At 38.7% G+C, this 20,081-nt stretch overlaps 1 protein-coding gene across 2 annotated transcripts; it reads left to right on the forward strand.

Moving 5' to 3' along the window:
- Nucleotides 1–8,006: 8,006 nt before the first annotated feature.
- LOC140994875 (membrane progestin receptor gamma-B-like) lies at nt 8,007–19,292 on the forward strand. Of its 2 annotated transcripts, XM_073464701.1 has the most exons (8): nt 8,007–8,076; nt 9,043–9,170; nt 12,961–13,166; nt 13,820–13,946; nt 15,466–15,510; nt 16,300–16,396; nt 17,544–17,688; nt 18,294–19,292. In XM_073464701.1, exons 1-8 carry the CDS (start codon nt 8,023–8,025, stop codon nt 18,572–18,574), a joined length of 1,083 nt encoding a protein of 360 aa, XP_073320802.1. In that variant the 5' UTR covers nt 8,007–8,022; the 3' UTR covers nt 18,575–19,292. The 2 variants fall into 2 exon arrangements, with proteins under 2 accessions (XP_073320802.1, XP_073320803.1); XM_073464702.1 differs by lacking the exon at nt 15,466–15,510.
- The last annotated feature ends 789 nt before the right edge of the window (nt 19,293–20,081 follow it).

The raw sequence follows: 20,081 nt of genomic DNA on the forward strand, positions 1-20,081 counted from the left end.
CTAAACCTACAAGAATCCATTTCTCCACGTTCTCTGCCAAATCATTTCCAAACTTCACTTCTCGTCTTATTTCTTTTGTGCTCCTGAGAAAACAGTGTTGTCAAATTCAGCTCAGTCTCAACCTCTCTTCTAAATGATCACCAGAGATGGGAAAAGGCTGTTGCACTAGAACAAAATAAGCTCCTGTTTCAGTTTCCAAACATGGTAATTGCTGTTTTTTTGCTCATTCATGAGCAGCTGGCACACTTTGGTTTATGTGGTGGAGAGGAAAAAAAAGTCCTCATGGTGCAAACACTAGCCGAGTCAGAGATGATGATGCTGCTGAAGAGAACAATGAGTAGACAGAGCAGCAAAAAGAGAAATGATATAGACAGGAGTGTATGCACAGGAGAGAAAGCAGGACTGTGATGGGGGTCTGAAATCCAACGGAGAAAAAGGGGAGCCAGCGCCTGGAGTCTAACAACTATTAATAATGTATCAGGGGGTGTCTGCCACACACGCTCCTCATTTGGAGACACAAACTACACCTCATCAACCAAAACACCAGGGAGGCAGCAACACTTTGAGCATCTGCAGCACAGCAGCCCGGGTTAGTGAAGTCTACCACCCATCTGTCCCTCTGTGACCTCACACAGCGACGACACATCACAACACAAACTCTGCACATCATTAGCATCATTATTAGCATTTTTATTGTTAAAAATGGATAACATAAAGAAGGAAAATGATTTTTTAATCGACTCATTCAAGAGGGGAAAAAGCAGCAGATAATAGGATGACTGGTTGTTGCATCTGAAATGTTGCTGAGTACGTTTACTTTTGACTCATATTCTTATATATCCTCCTGAGACCCAGAAGAAAAAAGTTTTGATATTTAGATTTTTTTCAGATAATTAAAGTATTGAGGTTGAAAGAAAGATGTTACAGAAAAAAAAATGAAAAAATGTTATTTATTGATCTTTTATCATCTGTCCCTTGTAGTGGACATCGGGTCTTGTTTGATCACAGAATGTAATGATGCAATGTAATGTTATTACATTCATTTTCCTGTGGATTTCTGTTTTAACACAACATTAACATTATTGTTTGAACATTAAAACAGATTTAGGAAACATATCTGATCACAAACATCCTTTTAACAAACAACTCATAGTGGTGCTTTTTGATTAAACTGCATTCTGCACACTTAAATAGATAGTCACTTAAAGCTGGGATGTTAGGTCATGTCACACATAGCACTAACAACTGATCATGCATGGTGTAACAGGAAGCAGTTCTTGGTCTTTGAAACACACAAAAACATGTTACATTTAATACACTTGACAAATGTTTTCCCTTTGCGTCCTTCTCTCCTGCACCGTGCTGCATGAACTGCCTCCACCATCTTTGGCAAATGGAGCGCCCTGTATTTTTTGACATTGCCATTGGGCTGTGGTTCAACAGGCCTCCTCTTCTTTGTCTGAATGTACTCTTCGTCTTCAGTGCTCATCTCATCATCATTGGCGACCCTGTCAACCTGTTGACCTCGATGACCACCCTGTGCCTGAGCAATCATTTCTTCATCCAGCAGCAGCTTGAAGTCAAAGTACTGCAGCCTCTCCTTCTCTGGTCACCCAGAGACCTGGTGGTCTGAGCTGCAGCGACGCGTGCAGCGATGGAACGCAGTTACTCAAGTACTCCACTTCAGCACAAACTTGAAATACTTCTGTTTTACTTGAGTGTTTCTATTTGTGCTTTTATTCTACAACATTTCAGAGTGAACTTTTCACTTCACTACATCTATTTGATAGCTGTAGTTACCGATTACCTTGGAAATCAAGATTTGATATACAAACGTACTGTGTGATGATCTCATGAAATATGATGCACAAAATAAACTACTAGACAGTAAATGATGTATAAAGGGATGTAAATGATCAATGATTAATTGATTAATCTGCGTTAATTGAACCAATTAAAAATGCTCAAAGTACATCATTTTTAATCTAAAATATACAAAAAGCCAGTCTGTCCAAACAATATTTGTACATTTTAGCCATTTAGTAGCCTCAATTTGTTTTGGATTTTGTTGGACTAGACTACTAACGACTGATGGGAGCTCTGTAATTAAAATTACATCATTATTTTGTGTTATTTAGTTTAGTATTATTCAAGTAACCAGGTGCTTCTCTTAACTCATTACCTCCTGGTTAAAACGATTTTCTACTCAAAAATCGTCCAATATATTTAATCTGTTAGGCCTATTATTGATTAACCACCTATGGATTTCTAAGGGAGCTGACAATCGATTTAAGAAATTGCTTTAATTGCTTTCCTTTCCTAGTTGCATCTGTAATATATATATACACATATGATATATCATTTTTCTGAGTTTAAACACTTTTAGTTTTTACTTGTTACCAATAATACCACTCTTACTTTCACTGACAATTTCAATCCAGGACTTTTGCTTGTAACGGAACATATTTCTATTGCAATAATGCTACTTTTACTTGAGTAAAGGACCCAAAATAAGCTGAACCTATTTAAAGGATAAGTTCAACCAAAAATGAAACTTCAGTCACTATCTACTCAACCCCACACTGATGGAAAGTCAGGTGAAGTTATGCAGCGACAAAACATTTCTGGAGCTTCACAGCAAAACAGAGCTGCGGCATTCTCCCGAACGACTGAAGTAGATTGGGACTTGTTTTAAAACAGAAAGAAAAAAAATTGATTTGAATAGATGTTATTTACACTCTTTTTAAAGCTGAAATCTTCACTGTATACTGTAGCAGCTAAGCTAAAAGCGTTAGCGTGCACCACGTCTGAAGTGGGTGCATGAGCTCGACCACACGTCGAGGGTGTAAATAGCGTCTTTTCTAATCAGTGCTCAGGGCTTCTGAAGACTTGGATTACACTGGACGAGCTGTATGGAGCCATTTCATGGTGGTTTTTGTTGTTGTTGTTGTTGTTGTTGTTGTTGTTTTTGTAGTTCTTTAGCATGTTAAAACCTCATCTACTTCAGTCGTTTAGGAGAATGCTGCAACGCTTCATTGTTGTGAAGCTCCAGAAATACACAAACTACAAAATTTAACCTGACTTTCCAAAATAGCAGTGAGAAGATGATGACCACATTTTCATTTTTGGGCGAACGTATCCTTTAACTAATTTCTATATCTATAACAATGCATCAGATTTTGTAAACTCATCTTATATTTTGTTTGAAAAATCTGAATCTGTGAAGTGATACCTGTCAAATAAATGAATTCAGAACGATATTTCCCCCTGAAAAGCGGTGGACTAAGAACAAAAACACTATAAAGAAATATCCGCCAGTACTCATATGTAAATGAAATCTAAATATTTGATGTGTCTTTTAAAGAAATTAAGAGGTAAATGTTTAATATTTGCGCTGTAAGCCTTTGAACCTTCTTACACTCATCTAGAAACCAAAAACAAAGTGCCTTCAATATTTAAGAACGTTTGCATCCACAACAATGACTCACTGAATGCTTAATGTGAGAGGTTGTGCTGATGTTACAGAAACATTGGGGGCTTGCCACAGGAGGCTCAGCTTGGTTTGCATGAGAGAGATGAAGAGGAGGAGGAGGAGGAGGGCATTGGCCTGAAGCGAACTTGTTACTTTTCCTCATTAACAGTCAAAAAAAGAAGCACACAGTGCTCCAAGACCTTTGCGTCCCTGCTGTGATGCACTTTAATTCCCTGTGATGTCTCCAAAAGATGCAGCTCTGTAGCCTGAGGTCACCGAGTGATAAATGAATTAATAAGAAAGAAAAACAAAGAGAAAATATCAAATCCAAGGGCAAAGTTTGAGGACACGCCCTTCAAGTCAGGCTAAAAATAAACTGCATGGACAAAAGCCTTTTAATACATCTTCATTATCAGCTGCAGGACCTGTTCACACCCAAACCTGAGCAGCTACTGTTTGACAACACTGACACCTTGTGGTCAGATGAGATGGTGCAACTGGTATAATATCAGGTAAAGGATCAGAAACACCTCAGTGTAAGGCAACAATAAAATTATTTGTGTCTCATTGTTGTGTTTTATTTATACACAAATTAAAGGAAAACAGAAACAAAGTGTTGCTGCACTATGATCCACACTTCACACACTTCTGTGTGAAGGATTAACATCCTGTCAAATGATATTCCCTCATGCAGCGTTTGAGTCATTTTCATGGATAACATTGTTCCCTGTATGAAATAATCTGCTCCTCTCCACTCATTCATTCCTTTGATTTGTCATCATGTTTATGCGTCATGTAGACAATAGAAATCAAGATCAAACTGAGCTTTAACTAGATATTAAATAGTAATAGTAATAATAAAAGTTACTGTACTAAAACAGCACCAAAACCCATGCATTTTTCATGTAATTACAAATTATATATTTTTAAAAGAAATGTAGATTCATCTCTTGTTAGTATTAAAGAGACATACAGTTTGACTCAAGTACTTTGCAGTCCCAAAACAATTTTTCTTGGTCAAGTCAAGTCCTTAGTTAAGAAGTCCCATGTTCAGTGTTGTCTTACCTGCAGTATCTGGTCTTTACAAAGGGAAAGGACAAGGTATTAGTACCTGTCTAATAATTATGTATTTGGCGAATGAACCTAATCTGTTCAAAGAGTTGACCAATCATTTCATTTGTATTATAATTAGTGATATTCAGTCAAACAAATGTAATCACACATCGAAAACAAGAAAACAAATAACTTTATAAAAGCTGATTTATTTCTTCCCAATCAATAAATTATTCCTGACCCGTCACTTTTATACAGTGAAATACTGACAGACAGTCATTCGAGTCATTGTGTCTCAAGTCAAGTCACAAGTATTTAACGTCCAACTCATTTGTCAAGTTCTTTATTTTCTGTCAAGTCAAGTTACAACTCATCAAAACAGCGACTCGCCTTGACTCCAGTTCACATTCTACCACTGAGTAACAAATAAATCAGTCTGGATTTCTTGAGACACTTAGATTAAAACACACACACCAAGGGTGAAAAATAAGCACTTGAATAAATGTTTTCAGGTATTTGTACTTCACTTGAGTTTACTTCTTCGCACTTCTACTTCATTTCAGGGGGAAATATTGTACATTTTACTCAACTACATTTATTTCACAGCTTCAGATACCACTTACTTTGAGCGACTACTCTGATGATTTTACATACAAATGTCACCACGATTTCAACATAAATCACAGTACATTGCATTGTATTATATATTTAATGACGAGATGTGGACGTCACTGTTGATGTAGATGTCAATGTTTTGATGTCTTGCAACATCACTTGACAGAAAATGAATGACTCAAGACTGAATTTGGACTTGGAAGTCATCGTGACTCGACTTGAGACATGATGACTCAAATTACTTGCATGTTGTAAGTACATAGGAGCTACAGAGTATTATCATCATCACCTGCAGGTTATACCACAGAATAGTTTAGTGTTGCAGTTGATAATGTACTTGGTTTCTTCACACCTCTGCTCTGACATTATCATTCTGTTCCCAAGACAGTGGATTTTAATCTGTTTATAATGAATTTTGAGGTATTTTTAAAGAGTAAATTAAAACTATCTGGAAATCTCATTTTTGGCGACCTCCAGTGGTTAAACCTGGTTAGTAAACTTTGACATCACAGCTATGATGTTGACTCTCTATCAGCTGATGATCAAACTTTAATCTTTCTATAAAGTGTTGGTAAACATACTGCAGAACCTTTTCTGTTTGGATTCAGCAGCTTCAATGTGAAACATGTTTTTTTCTTCTGTATTGTTTGCAATGTGGTGAGAACACGTGGTGTTTTGTTTACCTCCTGTACTGAGCCGTTGATTCAGGTCATTACATTAGCAGCATGTCTTTACCTCCACCCAAACACAGCCATGTGCTGTGTTTGGGTGTGATCAGAGGTGCAACAGTCTTGACACCTTCACCCAGAGAAGGAGGAAGAAGGAAGAAGGAGTGTAAAGGGAGACACTACAGGTGAATGTGGTTAAAGGTTCTAACAAAGACATATCACCATGCTACTTCCCCAGTTGACGAACCCCTCTGTTAAAACCTTCAGAATATAGATATGGAATAAAAGTGGAAAGTTTAGTTAATGTAAGTGCTGCTGACGAAGATTTCTGGCTCAGGTTATAAGGAAAAAAAACTTATTAGGAGAAAACGACCTGTAAAGATATGTATGGTAAAATCTATTAGTCTCTATCTAGTAGTAATCTAAATTCTATTAGTAGGTTTTTTTTTTATTCTATGTTTAAATATGCACTGATTTTCATAAATATCCAGAACACATATCTGAACTTACATAAACACCTAAATGTGCATTTTGGACGTCTTCTTTCTAAAAATGTTTATCAACATAACCTTTAAGAAAAGTTTTTACCTGGAGAATCTCCTCATTCAGTTACTCGCTGAAGGAAGTGCGACAAAAATATCAAATCAAAAACAAGAAAAGTTTCATTTTAACATCACAATAATACTCAGAGTTATGACGATCTGCTGTGACCTCCCTCTTTGTGTTTTTTTTCACCATATTCCTTCTTTGTTATCATCATTTGACCTTGTTTATATCCTCTGGCTCTCTCGAGGCATAACTCCCAGCTCCTGGCTTTGTTTATACTGTTATACCAAAGCTTTAATGATTTACATATTATCTCACACATTAACTGTACTGACCGACTGTCTGACTGACTGCAGGCCAAACCAAACGGACCTCCAGTCAGACATAAATCTCCTGTCTGTTTATTTATTTTTGAGTGTTATGCCGTGGTGCTGCTCTGAGTCTGACTGCAGCTCCTCTGAGAGAAAACTCAATGAGATCCCAAGGTGCTCTGCTGCAGTGCATGAATTTCTTCCTCACACTGAGCTGTTGTGATCGCAGCTTGTAGTACAACATGGTGGAGTTCTGCAAGTGGAAAGCAAAGACAGATGTTTTGCCGATTGTGCTTAAATGTAGAGTTTAAAGTGACTTCATGATAAATGCTCTAAACGTATCTGATCTAATTTGAGCGAACTTGTAAATAGAAGTTTGTGGATTACGCATTTAAACCCAGAATACTTTGAGTTTTCCATCAGGCCTTTGAGATGAAGCATTAACTTATCTTTGGCGTTAAAACTCAAGCAGGCGTGACATTTTGTTCAAGGCTACTGAGCTCAAATCAAACATAAAACAAATCAAAGTATCATCGACGTTTTCTTTATTCGTGACACGAGCACGCTCTCAGCCGAACCACAAATAACGTCTCACATTTCCACTTCCTAATTCTGCGGTGGCGGTGAGGCGTGTTTGCTTTCATTACTTCAGAGTTTAAACAAGATAACAGGCCCGGGGAGCTCGGCCGTCTCTGCTGGGCGTGATGGCCGCCGAGTCACAAGTCGGTTTGACCGGGGGGCCCCCTCTGTTGACTTTTACAGCCAGACAGATTCACACCCTTCATTCATGGTGTCAGCCTTATCTGGAGTGCCTGAATGTCAGGTAGCTCTTGTTAAGTTCACTGAGATTTTGTGGCAGGAAAATGGCCTATATGGTCTCAGTTGCAGAACATTAATGTCAATCAGAGCTTGTGTTTTGTCACTGAAAGGATCTTTTTTTTTAAAGAAACCTGCTTGACCGGCTTAACTGTCATCTCTTTGTGAGAGGATAACAAAAAGAAGGGTTTGTTTTAAGATGTTTTGATTGAGGGTTGATGCATGATTCTGGTCTACTCTTGAAAAACTGGTCCTCCTCTTACCTCTGACTGACTGACTGTAAATGCCTCTGTGTGTGTGGGTATACACCTGTGTGCACACCTCCAGAGAGACAGAAGGAGGAGGAGGTGTGGCACAGGTGAATATTCTCACTGGGTTTGACGATGGGAGGAGATGAAGGGGACAAACCTGGAGGAAGGCATGGCAACACAAGCCTTTTAAAGACAAAGGCACACCCAGCCGCCAGCTTCAGTTCAGCTCTCCTCCCAGACAGCAGCAGCAGCAGCAGCAGCAGCAGCAGCAGCACCGTGCAGTGGTAGTCATGCTCAGCCTCATCAGATTACCACGAGTCTTCACCATCAATCAAGTGCCCAAAGTAAGTTCATCTTCTCTGTGTCTTCACTGGACATTTCTCTGGTTCCACACACTCAGACTGAGCTGGATTTTATCAGCAGGTGAGAGCCACTGGTTATTTTTTTAAAGAAGTTTAAAAAAGTTTAAGAAAAAGTTTAACGTATTTATACATTTCATACTTCACTACATGAAACAAACTACTCTGACACTCAGTTGTATGTGTAAAAGACTTTTTTTTTTTAAATGTTAATGTGTAGAGAGGTGGAGAGAGTCTGTAAACAGAACTGTAGAAAAGAGAACAAAAAGAGCAATTACTCTTAATTAATTTATCTGTTTTATGGCAGGTGGCAACCAGCATAAAGGTGCAGACTATCACCTCCTGTTACAAAGCAAGAAGTAGAAAGAAAGAAACGGAAACGCTCTCAGAGACAATGTATTATGAACACAATGTGAGTGTTTCATTTTAAAATATGACAGTTTACGTCAATATCAGTATATCGCGACACTCCTATAATGTAATGTAAAGAACTACTCTGAAATCAGTGTTTCCTAATCTGTTTGGCTTGGGACCCCTTAAAAATAGTCAGTGTCTATTCTCATCACAGTTTATGAGCTGTTAATAGTGAGTCGATTGTTTGAAGGATTGTTTTAGAAGCCGAAAAAGGTTAAAAAAAAAAAAGAAAAAAGAAAGAAAGAAAGAAAAAGTGTCCAGTATTTAAAAAGAAACAAGCAAAAACAATTTTGATCAACGGAAACATCTGTGTTTTTTTTTCTTATACCTTTTATCATCTCTCAGATATATCATAGGACACCTCAGGAGGATGCTGAACCCCGCTTTGTGATATTTCTATAGGTCTTTGTATTAAACATGCAACACTTGGTCCACTGAGAAATCAGTGTCAGGTGTATTTCGTTCAAAGTAGTTTTGAGAGACTTTATTTCAGTTGTCAAACGGACTGAGGACTAAACAAGAGTTTTCTTTCTCGAGGTTTTCCATGAGGACAGCATCATCTCCGGCTACAGACACCCCCGCAGCTCGGCCACCGACTGCATCCTGAGCCTCTTCCAGCTGACCAATGAGACGCTCAACATCTGGACCCACTTTCTGCCCACCTGGTACAGCTGACAAATGTCATTTCTGTTGCAGTGCATCACAGTTTAAAGGAACATGCCTTTTCTACATCACCTGGTACATGAGGGCGTTTACATGAAGTTGAGTTGTGCAAGTCATCACAGCTGAGCAACAGAGAACAGTCTGAAGTCACGCGTAACAGTTTTGATAAGGGCATTGTTTTAGTTGTTTGTTTGAGGATTCCACCTTCAAGTTTAAAGGAATCCTGCACAGCTTGTTGAGCTTGAAGGCCAGAGAGTAATCCATGATGTCCTCAAGTTGTTGTACAGACTCACATTCTCTCAGACAGAGGATTTATTAAATCAGTTCAGGCACATAATAACTGAAGACTACCATTCAGTTTTACTGCTCATATCCAGCGGTACAGTATCTGTCTGCTTAGTATTCATATTATAAGTCAGTGGATTCGTCCCGGTGTATATTTATTACCACAGATTCACTCTTCAAGGAGTTAAACAGAAGCCAGAAGAGCAGTGGACTTTATATTGTCATAAAGCTGTTGTGGATCCTGCAGACAGTTGGAACATAAGAATCACTCACAGCCATCAAGTAACGGGAGAAGGATTGTTCTCAAACACAGGTTTGTTTTGAAGTCAGACATCCCAGCAACCATGTGGGTCTCACAGACCTCCTGCAGCCTCACAGTGTCTCCCTGTCAACAAGCCTTGAGTTCAACAGGACTCTCACAGTACAGCTGCATATATACAGCTGATTTACCCTTTATTCAATTCATTTGCCCAATTTTGTCCCATGCAGTATGAAAATTGATATTGTTTGGCATACAATGCATGAATATCCAGCTCATTTGTGAGATAACTCATCAAATCAAGTGGTTTAGAAACATTGTCAAATATGCATTGTTTTTGCAGAGTTTAACACGAGAAGACAGTTTTCACATTCAATGCAGAAATTGTGAATTTTATCTGTGCTCATTGAAAATCTGATTTTAAGAGGCGGGCCGACGAGCGTGATTTGTGACATCGCAAATAATTTAGAAGCTGATCATCGTCAGTAGACACAAGTGTGATGAGGAAACTTGAAGAAGTTGAAGTTCATATATTCTGGATTTGTTAATGAGAGTAAAAGAGCAGGTGTCATTTTAAAGGTTAAATGTAGTAATTGTACTTTTTTCCCTGCAAAAGCCATGTTAGACAAACATTAGAGAATTTATGTGTGCCTTAAGCGGCCAATCACACCAAGACGCATCGCCTGCCTGCTAGCCTGTAGCAACAAGTCTGGAGAGGGAGAGGATCTTTACAGGTGCAAAATGTAAGAATTGGCTACCTGTCAAATTTATACCCAAACAAATAGAGGTTAGAATATCACTGAAGTAACCCCTAACTGCTGCTAACTAGCTGCTGTAAGCTAGTTAGCTCAGTTAGCTGTGCAGCTAGCAGCATGGAAGTCTATTTTCGGAACAGCGGGGTTTGGAAAGGCGGGGTGTAACCAAATTTGTCTCCCCTTAAACTTTATAGTTATCTCAACAAAAGAGTCGATGTAGACGTGTTGTAGTGATGTAATTAGTTTGATGAAACAGTCTAATTTACTAAAATGAGCTGACACAACTTGCTGATAGACTTATGATGCGGCACTTGCAGGTGGAGACAGAGGGGCTAAAAATCTGAGGAGTAAAAAGCACGGAGGTTAAAACATATCCAACACTTGTGTCAGCTGTGTAACCGCTGCAGTTTATTTGTTGCGTGTGTGTTCATGCGAGTACGTTTCTTGATTTAAAGATACTACAAAACGTTCCCCGGGGCCACACTGCACTTCCTCCCTGCTGAGATGGCAGTTGCTTTGACTGCGTGGTCCAGGGAGAAAGTGTGTGTGTGTGTGTGTGTGTGTGTGTGTGTGTGTGTGTGTGTGTGTGTTGAAGATATGCTAAGGGCACATGGGTATTTGTGTCATGGGGCTTGGCTTAGACCTCCAGGCCAGCCGCTAATGAGCAGATCTGTGCTTAAGGCGTACATACGAGTTGCCACAATTAGTTAAGTGCTCAGTGACGGGGAAAAGCACAAATAATGTTGATTTGTCAATGAGGTGCACTGAGACGAGAAAACAGAAGCTGCAATGCAAAAATACACAAAGCAAACTGTCGCCCACTGATAAGATTCAGCTTGTTGACTGTTGGCTGTTACGTAACTGACAGTTGGTGACAAACGCATGATTTAACTGAGTGAAAACGAACATGAGACTCAATCATGGACATCTCGGGTTTGTCTACACTGACAGGTCCTGTCAGTACCTGTACAGTGATGACAAGCCCAACCCAGTTTATCTCTATTAAATGCATCAACATGCAGCTTAAATATCATCACGTTTAACACTTTAATACTTTGTAGTTTTGCTCATTAATAAGTCTCTTTCTGACTGACTCACAGCAAGAAGCAGTTCAAATATCCCAGTTTGTTCTGGTTATGTTTCACATTTTTTGAAATTCGCTTATTTGCTTTCCTGCTGTGAGTTAGATGAAAAGACTAATACCACTCTGATGTCTGTGCATTAAATATGGAGCTAGCTGGGAGGCAGTTAGCTTAGCCTAGCATAAAGACTGTAAACAGCTGGTACAGCTTTCTCTGTAGGTAACAAATGCACCTATCTGTCAGGGTTGGAGTGAAGTTATTTCCTGTTTTATGTTGCTTTAAGTTGTTTTGTCTTACACTTCCTGTCTTTGTCTTTTACCTGCCTGTTTTCTGTGCCCACCTGTGTTTTATTAGTTAATTTGTCCCTGTTTATTTGTTACTGTTTCCCTCTTTCAGTTGTTAGATTGTCTGCATTTGCTCCTTGTGTTTCTTCAGTTTTGCAGGGTTAAGTTTACGTATTTCTCCTTTGTAGCCTGGCTTTTGTTCTTTGGAGTTCAGCGTTGTCTTACTCACATTTGGGCATTTTTGTGAAACTATTGCAAAAGGGCCCAAGCCCAAGAGCCTTAATATCATAAAGGGGATTAAAGGGGAAAAAAGGGGAAACACAAACATGCAGGAAACTATGGAGAAACTGGTAAAAATGCAGACAAACTTACAAATCAAAGAGAAACCATTCATTGACTAAAAACACAGGTGGATAATAAGGCAGGTTGAACAACTCAGGGCAACCACAAAGGCGGAAGAGAGACAGAAAGTACAACAGACATGATGCAAACAAAATCCAACAGAAATAACCAAACTAAAACCTAAAACCACGACACTATCAGCACCTCTAAAGCTCAGCATTTAACAACTCATTTAGTCTTTAAACAAACATAAATGTAAAAGCTGTGGTTTTACAGGATGTTAGCTGCTTCAACTTCCCGTAAAACGTTTTATCTGGAAGGAAAAAATCTGTTAACACTGTTCTTACGCCCACATTCAGTGTATGATGCACAGATATCATACCACAAATTTTCAGCCTCTTATTTACCATCTCGTACATGTGCAAACATTCCAGCAATACTATCAGTAAAACTACTACAGTGTGTGGGATGGTGTCGAGCAATGACTCAGCTGTAATTGTTCATGTAGAAAACAGCCTGAGGAACTGATCAGGAGACTGTTCAGTTGTCTGCCTGGCTGCAAGAAAATGAAACCACTCAAACACTGAAGCTGTGTTTTCACTAATTAGTTCGCCTCCTATGTTATTTTAACTGCTGTTACTTTTTAATGCAGTTGTGTTACTAGACTTATAACGTGTCAGTTACACACTGTTTTGCTCCTCTTTCCAGCACTCACAAACTGAAAATATTATCAAATATCCTACTGCATCCACTCCAGTCTAATTAACCTCATGCATCTGTTTCAGGTACTTCCTATGGAAACTAGTGTCCGTGGTCCTGATTCAGACAGCATGGCAGGACTCCTTCACCTGGCCTCTGCTGATGTTCCTGCTCTCCTGCTGCATTTATCCACTGGCGTCAAGCTGCGCTCACACGTTCAGCAGCATGTCGGCGCGGGCACGCCACATCTGCTTCTTCTTCGACTACGGCGCCCTCAGTTTCTACAGCCTGGGTAAGTACATGTGGTCTCCTCTCACTCAGTTCACAGAGTGAGTAATGTTATTGAGTGGTTCTTGAGCCCTCCACATGCTAAAGCTAAGGGTCAAGGGTTAAGGCTAAAGGTTCTTCATGTTCAATTTTTTATTCTACAGTATGTCGTGACATCTCTGTGCTTATGGTCTGGTCAGGTTTAGACCTGGCCAGAACACTCACAGTACACATTGGTATTGAAACATGGAAAATAATTTAATTTTACGTTGATATTTTTTGTGTTTTGATGTGTTTTTCAGTGACAGTCGTCTGAGTTTTGACCCTGAAAACATGTTGAAAAATCTTTTGTTTTCAGTGCCAAATTACTATTCTTGTCCCATGAAAAAACCCTTGGTTAGGGTTTGGAAAATATCATGTTTTTCACCAGTTTTTTGGCTGCAAATTGTTCCAACATCTTATCTAAAATATTCGGCTTTGCTGCCACTAACACAGCCAGAAAAATGTCCCAATGTCTCGTTAAAGACATCCAGTGACATGATTGATGATGATAATGATTGGTGGACAAAATGTCATCAATAATAAATCTCTCAGACTACAGTATGTCATTTTATTCTATTATAAATCCTACAGTGTTAAAGTTGACAGAGTGTGCACTGTTGATGTGTCCTGCTGCAGGTTCAGCTATCAGCTACTCAGCTTATGTTTTCCCGGACAAGTGGGTGAATGGCGTCTTCCATCAGTGCTACGTCTCCATCGCTGTGGTCAACACTGTCATCTGCACCGCCATCGCCTGCTATTCCAGGTATGGTGAGAGAATGTCATAATTTAATTTCATACAGCTGATACTAAATCTTAATGGTTTTCTTTCACAAAAGAGAGGAGTAGCATGTATAACCATGACAACATGCTAACGCTAGGCCGTCCCAGTTTTAAGTCACAAAGCTAATTTAACATTTGGTCTTCTAAAAAGATAAATCCCTGTCAGTCTTTAAAAACCCAAACAGTTGTTTTAACCACCACAGCTAAGGTCATTCTATAATTATCAATTAGTTAAATGTGTGATAAATACACGAGAGGCTCAAACTGGGGGACAATGTTAGCATGTTAGCATATTAAAAAACTAATACGCTAAATGCACCAAGCAAAATATTAGCATGTTTTACTGCTAATCATATAAAAGAAGTACTACCGGGGTGGCTGTAGCTCAGGAGGTACAGCGGGTCGTCTAGTAATTGGTATGTCGCTGATTCGAATCCCCAGCTCCCCTAGCTGCTTGTCGAAGTGACCTTGAGCAAGATACTGAACCCCAAATTGCTCCTGATGAGCAGTAAGCACCTTGCATGGCAGCCTCTGCCATCAGTGTATGAATGTGTGTGTGAAGGGGTGAATGTGACAAGTGTTGTCAAGTGCTTTGAGCGGTCAGAAGACTGGAAAAGCGCTATAGAAATGCAAGTTCATTTACCATTCCACTTTGCACTACTTTATACTTCCACTTCACTCCATTTTGAGGCAAATATTGTACTTTTTATCGGTTGACCCATAGTATACAGTATATACATACATGTAAATATATGTAGGCCTATAATTTGATTTTACTAATACTTTTTATACATAAGTACATTAAGTATAAAATATTTTAAGACTTTTACTTATGGGTGACTTTCACCTTTAACAGTGAGATTTAACAGGATATTTTTACTTTTACACAAGTATAATGTTGGCTACTTTTTACAACACTGTATAAAAGTGGATAAAATAGAGTTGTATTGTTAGTGTTTAGGTCACTTTGCATTTGTAACACAGCCATACGGAGCAGCAAAAACTGGATGTTCCAGCCATTTATCCATTACTTTAGTAATCTACTTCAACAGTTTATACATTACTTTTAGCTAACAATTGAATCTCCTCTGCTCACTTAGTTTCCATGCTTTTCAACCATAAACTCTGAGTTGAGCTACTCTACAATCTTCCCACGTACCCCACAGCAACTGCAGAAGTACCCCTGGCTGGAAATCACTGCCGATGTTATACCTGATAAGTCTAGTCCCTGTCCATGACAACACTTTAATGTGACTGGTCTCTATGATTGGCCAGTAGAGCTCAGTGGGTTTGTGTCTGTATTATTCAATAAAGTAAAATGAGACATCTTAAAGGTTTGAATGACCTGAGAAACAGCTTTCTGTATCAATACACTACTGTCTCACCTCTTACATTTACAACTGTTATCACATTGTTCCCACTGTTATCTCTTCATGTACTGATTTAATGTCAGCTCGGTGGAGCTAATTATTGTTCTTTGCTCATCTCTCCCCTCTGCTAAGGCTTGGCTTACCATACTGGCAATATAATTATGACACCATAAAGAGGTAAAGACACCTAGAAATCTGCTTCCCTCACTGTTCTGTCTAAAAACAAGTCTATGGTGATGATGGTAGCAGTAGATGAATGCACTTTAATCCTTTAGAAATATGCAATTATCCTTCAAAAGCCTTGAGACACACTTTATCCCACATACAATGTTGACTTGGATTTCAAAAGTAGAATGGAGCAACTGACTTTTTTATACAAAAGGCGTTACCTGACTGTGACTACAGGGACCAACCCTAAACAGTGATTTACTTTGATTGTAGTTTCAGCTGAGCAGGTTAGAGGAGCTGACAGACGAGGCGGCACAACGTGTTCTGTAACAATTTAATGGGTTTCTTTACTTATCTGGAAATGTGTAGCTACTGTACACACAGTCCTCAGCAGATTGAGTATACACATGCTGGTTAAGGATTATATGACATTTAAACTTTACCCACATGGACGACTAAACATCTGCAGGACACAAATATAGCACCAGCCACCACTCAAGTGCTGGTAAATTAGAAAGTGGATCATTCAATCGCCATTTGGCCGGTGAACAAAAACATTGATTTTGCACCCTGTACATGGCTTTGTAATTCACTTTCAATTCCCTCAGTATAATGGTTTTAAAGTCATCACACATGCTTAAGTATGACATTACCAGTGGTGATGCCCTGCAAGAAGTTTGCACATAAATTCCAACACAGCTATAACACAGTATAACAATAAGTAATGTTCAGTGAATGTAGGTGTGAAAGTATTGTTTGTCATTATTAAAAAATAATGTAATGCTTCTTTTATTTCAGATTCCCTGAGTGCCAGAGTCCAAAGTTCAGCAAATACCTGCGTGTTTTTGCCTTTGCCTACCCGTACCTGTTTGACAACATTCCTCTGTTCTACAGGGTAGGTCCACCTCTGTGCACATCGCACAAGACACATCTGAAAGGTCAAAGAAGAGTGTGTGCGTATGTGTGTGCGTGTGTGTGTGTGTGAGTGAAAAAAAATACTGTTTCAAAAGTGTCACAGATAACATTTTTTCAGAGTAGATCACTGTCTCTGGTGCTCCATGCTCTCACATTCATATATTTTTCTTGGTGTTAATGTCAATAACAAAGGCTATCTCAGTTGTGATATGATTTAAAGTCATAATACAACAGTAGTTAAAGGGACAGTTTTCCTCTTACCTTTAGTCCTATTTATCCATCTGGATTGTGTTGGTGTGAGTAGAGATGTCTGAATTTTCTTCAATATAATGGACTTAGATAACACTCTACTTATGGTGTTTAAAGCACCAAAAAAAAAAAAAAATACATTGAAGCTAGCTAAGCTAACTACATTAGAGCTCAGTTGAGGCTGACACCCTCTTAATGTTTACAGCCCACGCTGTCACAATCAAAAGCCTCTCATCCTTGAGTAGACGCACATTTCCCTCTGTGCGATGATACAGTGCAGTTCAATGAAAAGTTTATATTGTGGTGCGCAGTTAGTGAAGACAAAATCACAAAACAATTGATGCAAGGACTTTTCACCTGAACTAGTTCCCAAAAATTCATGGTAGCTGCATGAATTAAAATAAAATGAGTTACATTTCTGAACATACATGCAACATTAAACATAATGAATTGATAAGAGGTTTGTTTTTACTTCTTGGATTGGACTGGAAAACATCTCCTGCATTGGGGACATTTGGTTTTAGCCTTTGACAACAACTTACCAGATATTGTATCCCCCTATGACACAACAAACCTTTGTAGAATGGAAAAAGAAATGAAATATATCAAACATAACACATGGGTCACATCAACCGTGCCTGAAGGTTGAGAATTGCAGAGAGTTGAAAAGCATTTTATGACATCATAAAAGAAATGAATCATTTTATTGAAGTTTAAGAACTGATTTATGATGCAGCGTTGGGAGTTAAACAGGAGGCATTAAAGATTCTCTTTCAATTATTGTATCTGAATACCTGTCTGTTCCATTTTTAAATGTATGGTTTTGGCCATTTCCCTTTATAATAAATGTTCTTTTCTGCTCTGTGTTGTATTCACAGGTGTTTCTGTGTGTTGGGGAAGGCTGCACAGACAATGACACCAACCTCCTCCACTTCTACCACATCGCCTTGGCTTTCCTCACAGGCTTTCTGTTTGCCACACATCTACCTGAGCGCCTGGCACCTGGCAGCTTCGATTACATAGGTAAGTCTGATCTGAGGAGTAGTTATTCTTGTCATCAACATGCTAAGCATTGGTTTACTTCGTAGGGTGTGCCAGCCAGAACCTACATAGATTAGTCATTGGACTATTTCCCAATTTTTGCATTGCATTTTTTCTCCAGGCTGTTTACATATTTTGGTGTGTAAAGACTGATAGGTACAAAACGTTTTGACATCGGTCCAGTAGATCATCTCAGTTCACAGCTGTGAGACGCGCTGCAATGTAATCCTTGTTGGCAACATTGACTGTCAAAGTACATCCGCTAAAAGTGCTTGTTTGTGTATTGGTGTGCATCTACAGTATTGGAAGAATAGGTTTTTTACAGCTAACTCTCCAATGTCTCATATCAGACTTTTCATCACTACAAATAAACACTGGGTTCACATTAACAGATTAACACAGTTTTCTCATGTGTGGTTAACATTGTGAAATAATGCTAATGCGTAACTGTCTCCCAAGTTTTCCATTCTCGTTAATTCAGTTGGCAATGTGACTGATTTATCAGAGCTTGAATTTACACCTCATGTCACTGTGACATGTGACTGTGCTGCCTGAGCTCAAACATGACTCGACTGCTCCCTCTGCAGGTCACAGCCATCAACTCTTCCATGTGTGCGGCATCCTGGGCACCCACTTCCAGATGAAGGCCATCGAACAGGACATGGTGACACGGCGCCCCTGGCTCCTTGAACACTCTATCCCCATCACCTCTACTCACTCAGCGGGTGCAGCGCTGTTTTGTGTTGTGGTGAATTTGATCATCATCCTCCTGTACAGTCTACCTCTCCTCTCTGCCACAGCCTGCCAAGAGAAGAAACATGATAAACAGCCAAAGAAAACCTCAGTCAAGGCCGGCCGCTGCTGCTAAATCTCTGGCTTCATAAGTCACGGCTGAGGGGACGCAGCTGGTCACGAGACATACTGACAAGTGAAAAGAGTGCATTATGGGTGATATAGAAACATTGTAAAGAACACTCCTGAGCTACGAGGAGCTGACGTAATGTTTAAGTGAATCATATCTATCAGTCTGTACTAAACTGAGACATCACTGTGATGACAGCTGCTGGTCGTGTGGGTAAAGTTGCACTAACATACAATGGAAATCTAACAAAATGTTTGTTACCATAATATGGAAAGAATGTAAATGTTTCTGAGGAAACTTGTTCCTGCAAAAAAAGCTACAAATGTAGCAGGTTAGCTACATTGTAAGGGCAGTGCTATATTTGTTCATAATATATATTTTTTTGCTTCGTTCTCTGATTTTCACACATGTGGGGCATGAAGAGACTGTCAGCTGCAGGGAAAATAATGCTGATTTCACTATCAATTTTAAATTGTAGTGCTACATTTATACACTTTACCTCTTTATATTTATAGTGCTTGTACACAGCCGACTGGATTGTTTGTTTATTTGTCAAGACAAAGGAGAAACAGTTATGACAAGGGAAGAAAAATGAGTTAGAACTTCCTGCAAAGTAGCAAGTTCAGTTACTGTTGATATAAAGTATCTAATACAGAGTGAATGTTTCCCTCATATGACTGCTGTTTCTGTCCTTGTAGACCCATGTGACATTTCACATTGTTCTGTTGATGCAAAACTTAGAGTATTTATACACAATGTTATTTATAATGATTGATTTTTTCAAATAAACGATTTACTAAACCTGTCTACGTGTTGCTGTAATTCTAAATAAGAGTGACTTGTGTAACTTATTCAGTATGTCTGGTTCATTGAAACAGTTTTTAAAGACAATAATGGTCAGGTAAAGTCATTTTAGTTAAGAACAATTTAATTAAGTTTCAATTTTCAGGACTTTGCTGCCTTTTATTTTGCACTTTAGCTATAAATGTGGTAAAAGGTGAATTTAATAGAATTTAAGAAAAAGGTAGTGTTTATTTCAGACATTTTTTTCACAATTGAATTAGTAAAATAACGTTCTTGTCTATTGTCATGTTTTCAAAATAAAATATCACTGACATAATTTTTCATACATAAAATAATAAAAGTATAATTGTATTTGTAAAAGTAATTATAATTGTAAAAGTATTTGAGTGCATTTTTAGTGACCCTGGGTCATTTTTTGCAAAGGTGAGGAATTAACTTCAAATTAAATATTGTTCCTTTGTTTTGTTTTAGACCACAACAAGAGGAGTACTACTGAGCTTGTGAATCAATGAGATAGTTGATGAATAAAATAAAGAAGTAGAATAAAATTACATAAAATAAAATACATTTTTATATTCAGATGAAACATTTCCCAAACATGATGTACAGGTTAAAATTTATCTTTTCACACGATTCAGCTGGCTCAGTCCTTGAGCCAGGAGCTGGGGGCGGGACTTCTTCCCTGGACGCTGTGTCTGCATTGTGATTG

Source organism: Pagrus major, chromosome 4 (genome assembly GCF_040436345.1).
Source record: "Pagrus major chromosome 4, Pma_NU_1.0".
Classification (NCBI taxonomy): domain Eukaryota; kingdom Metazoa; phylum Chordata; class Actinopteri; order Spariformes; family Sparidae; genus Pagrus; species Pagrus major.

Coding starts and splice junctions, on each gene's coding strand:
- LOC140994875 (XM_073464701.1), top strand. CDS start 8,023: ATGCTCAGCCTCATCAGATTACCACGAGTCTTCACCATCAATCAAGTG. Junction 16,397..17,543: donor ACATTCCTCTGTTCTACAGG/GTAGGTCCACCT, acceptor TTGTATTCACAG/GTGTTTCTGTGTGTTGGGGA. Junction 17,689..18,293: donor TGGCAGCTTCGATTACATAG/GTAAGTCTGATC, acceptor CTCCCTCTGCAG/GTCACAGCCATCAACTCTTC.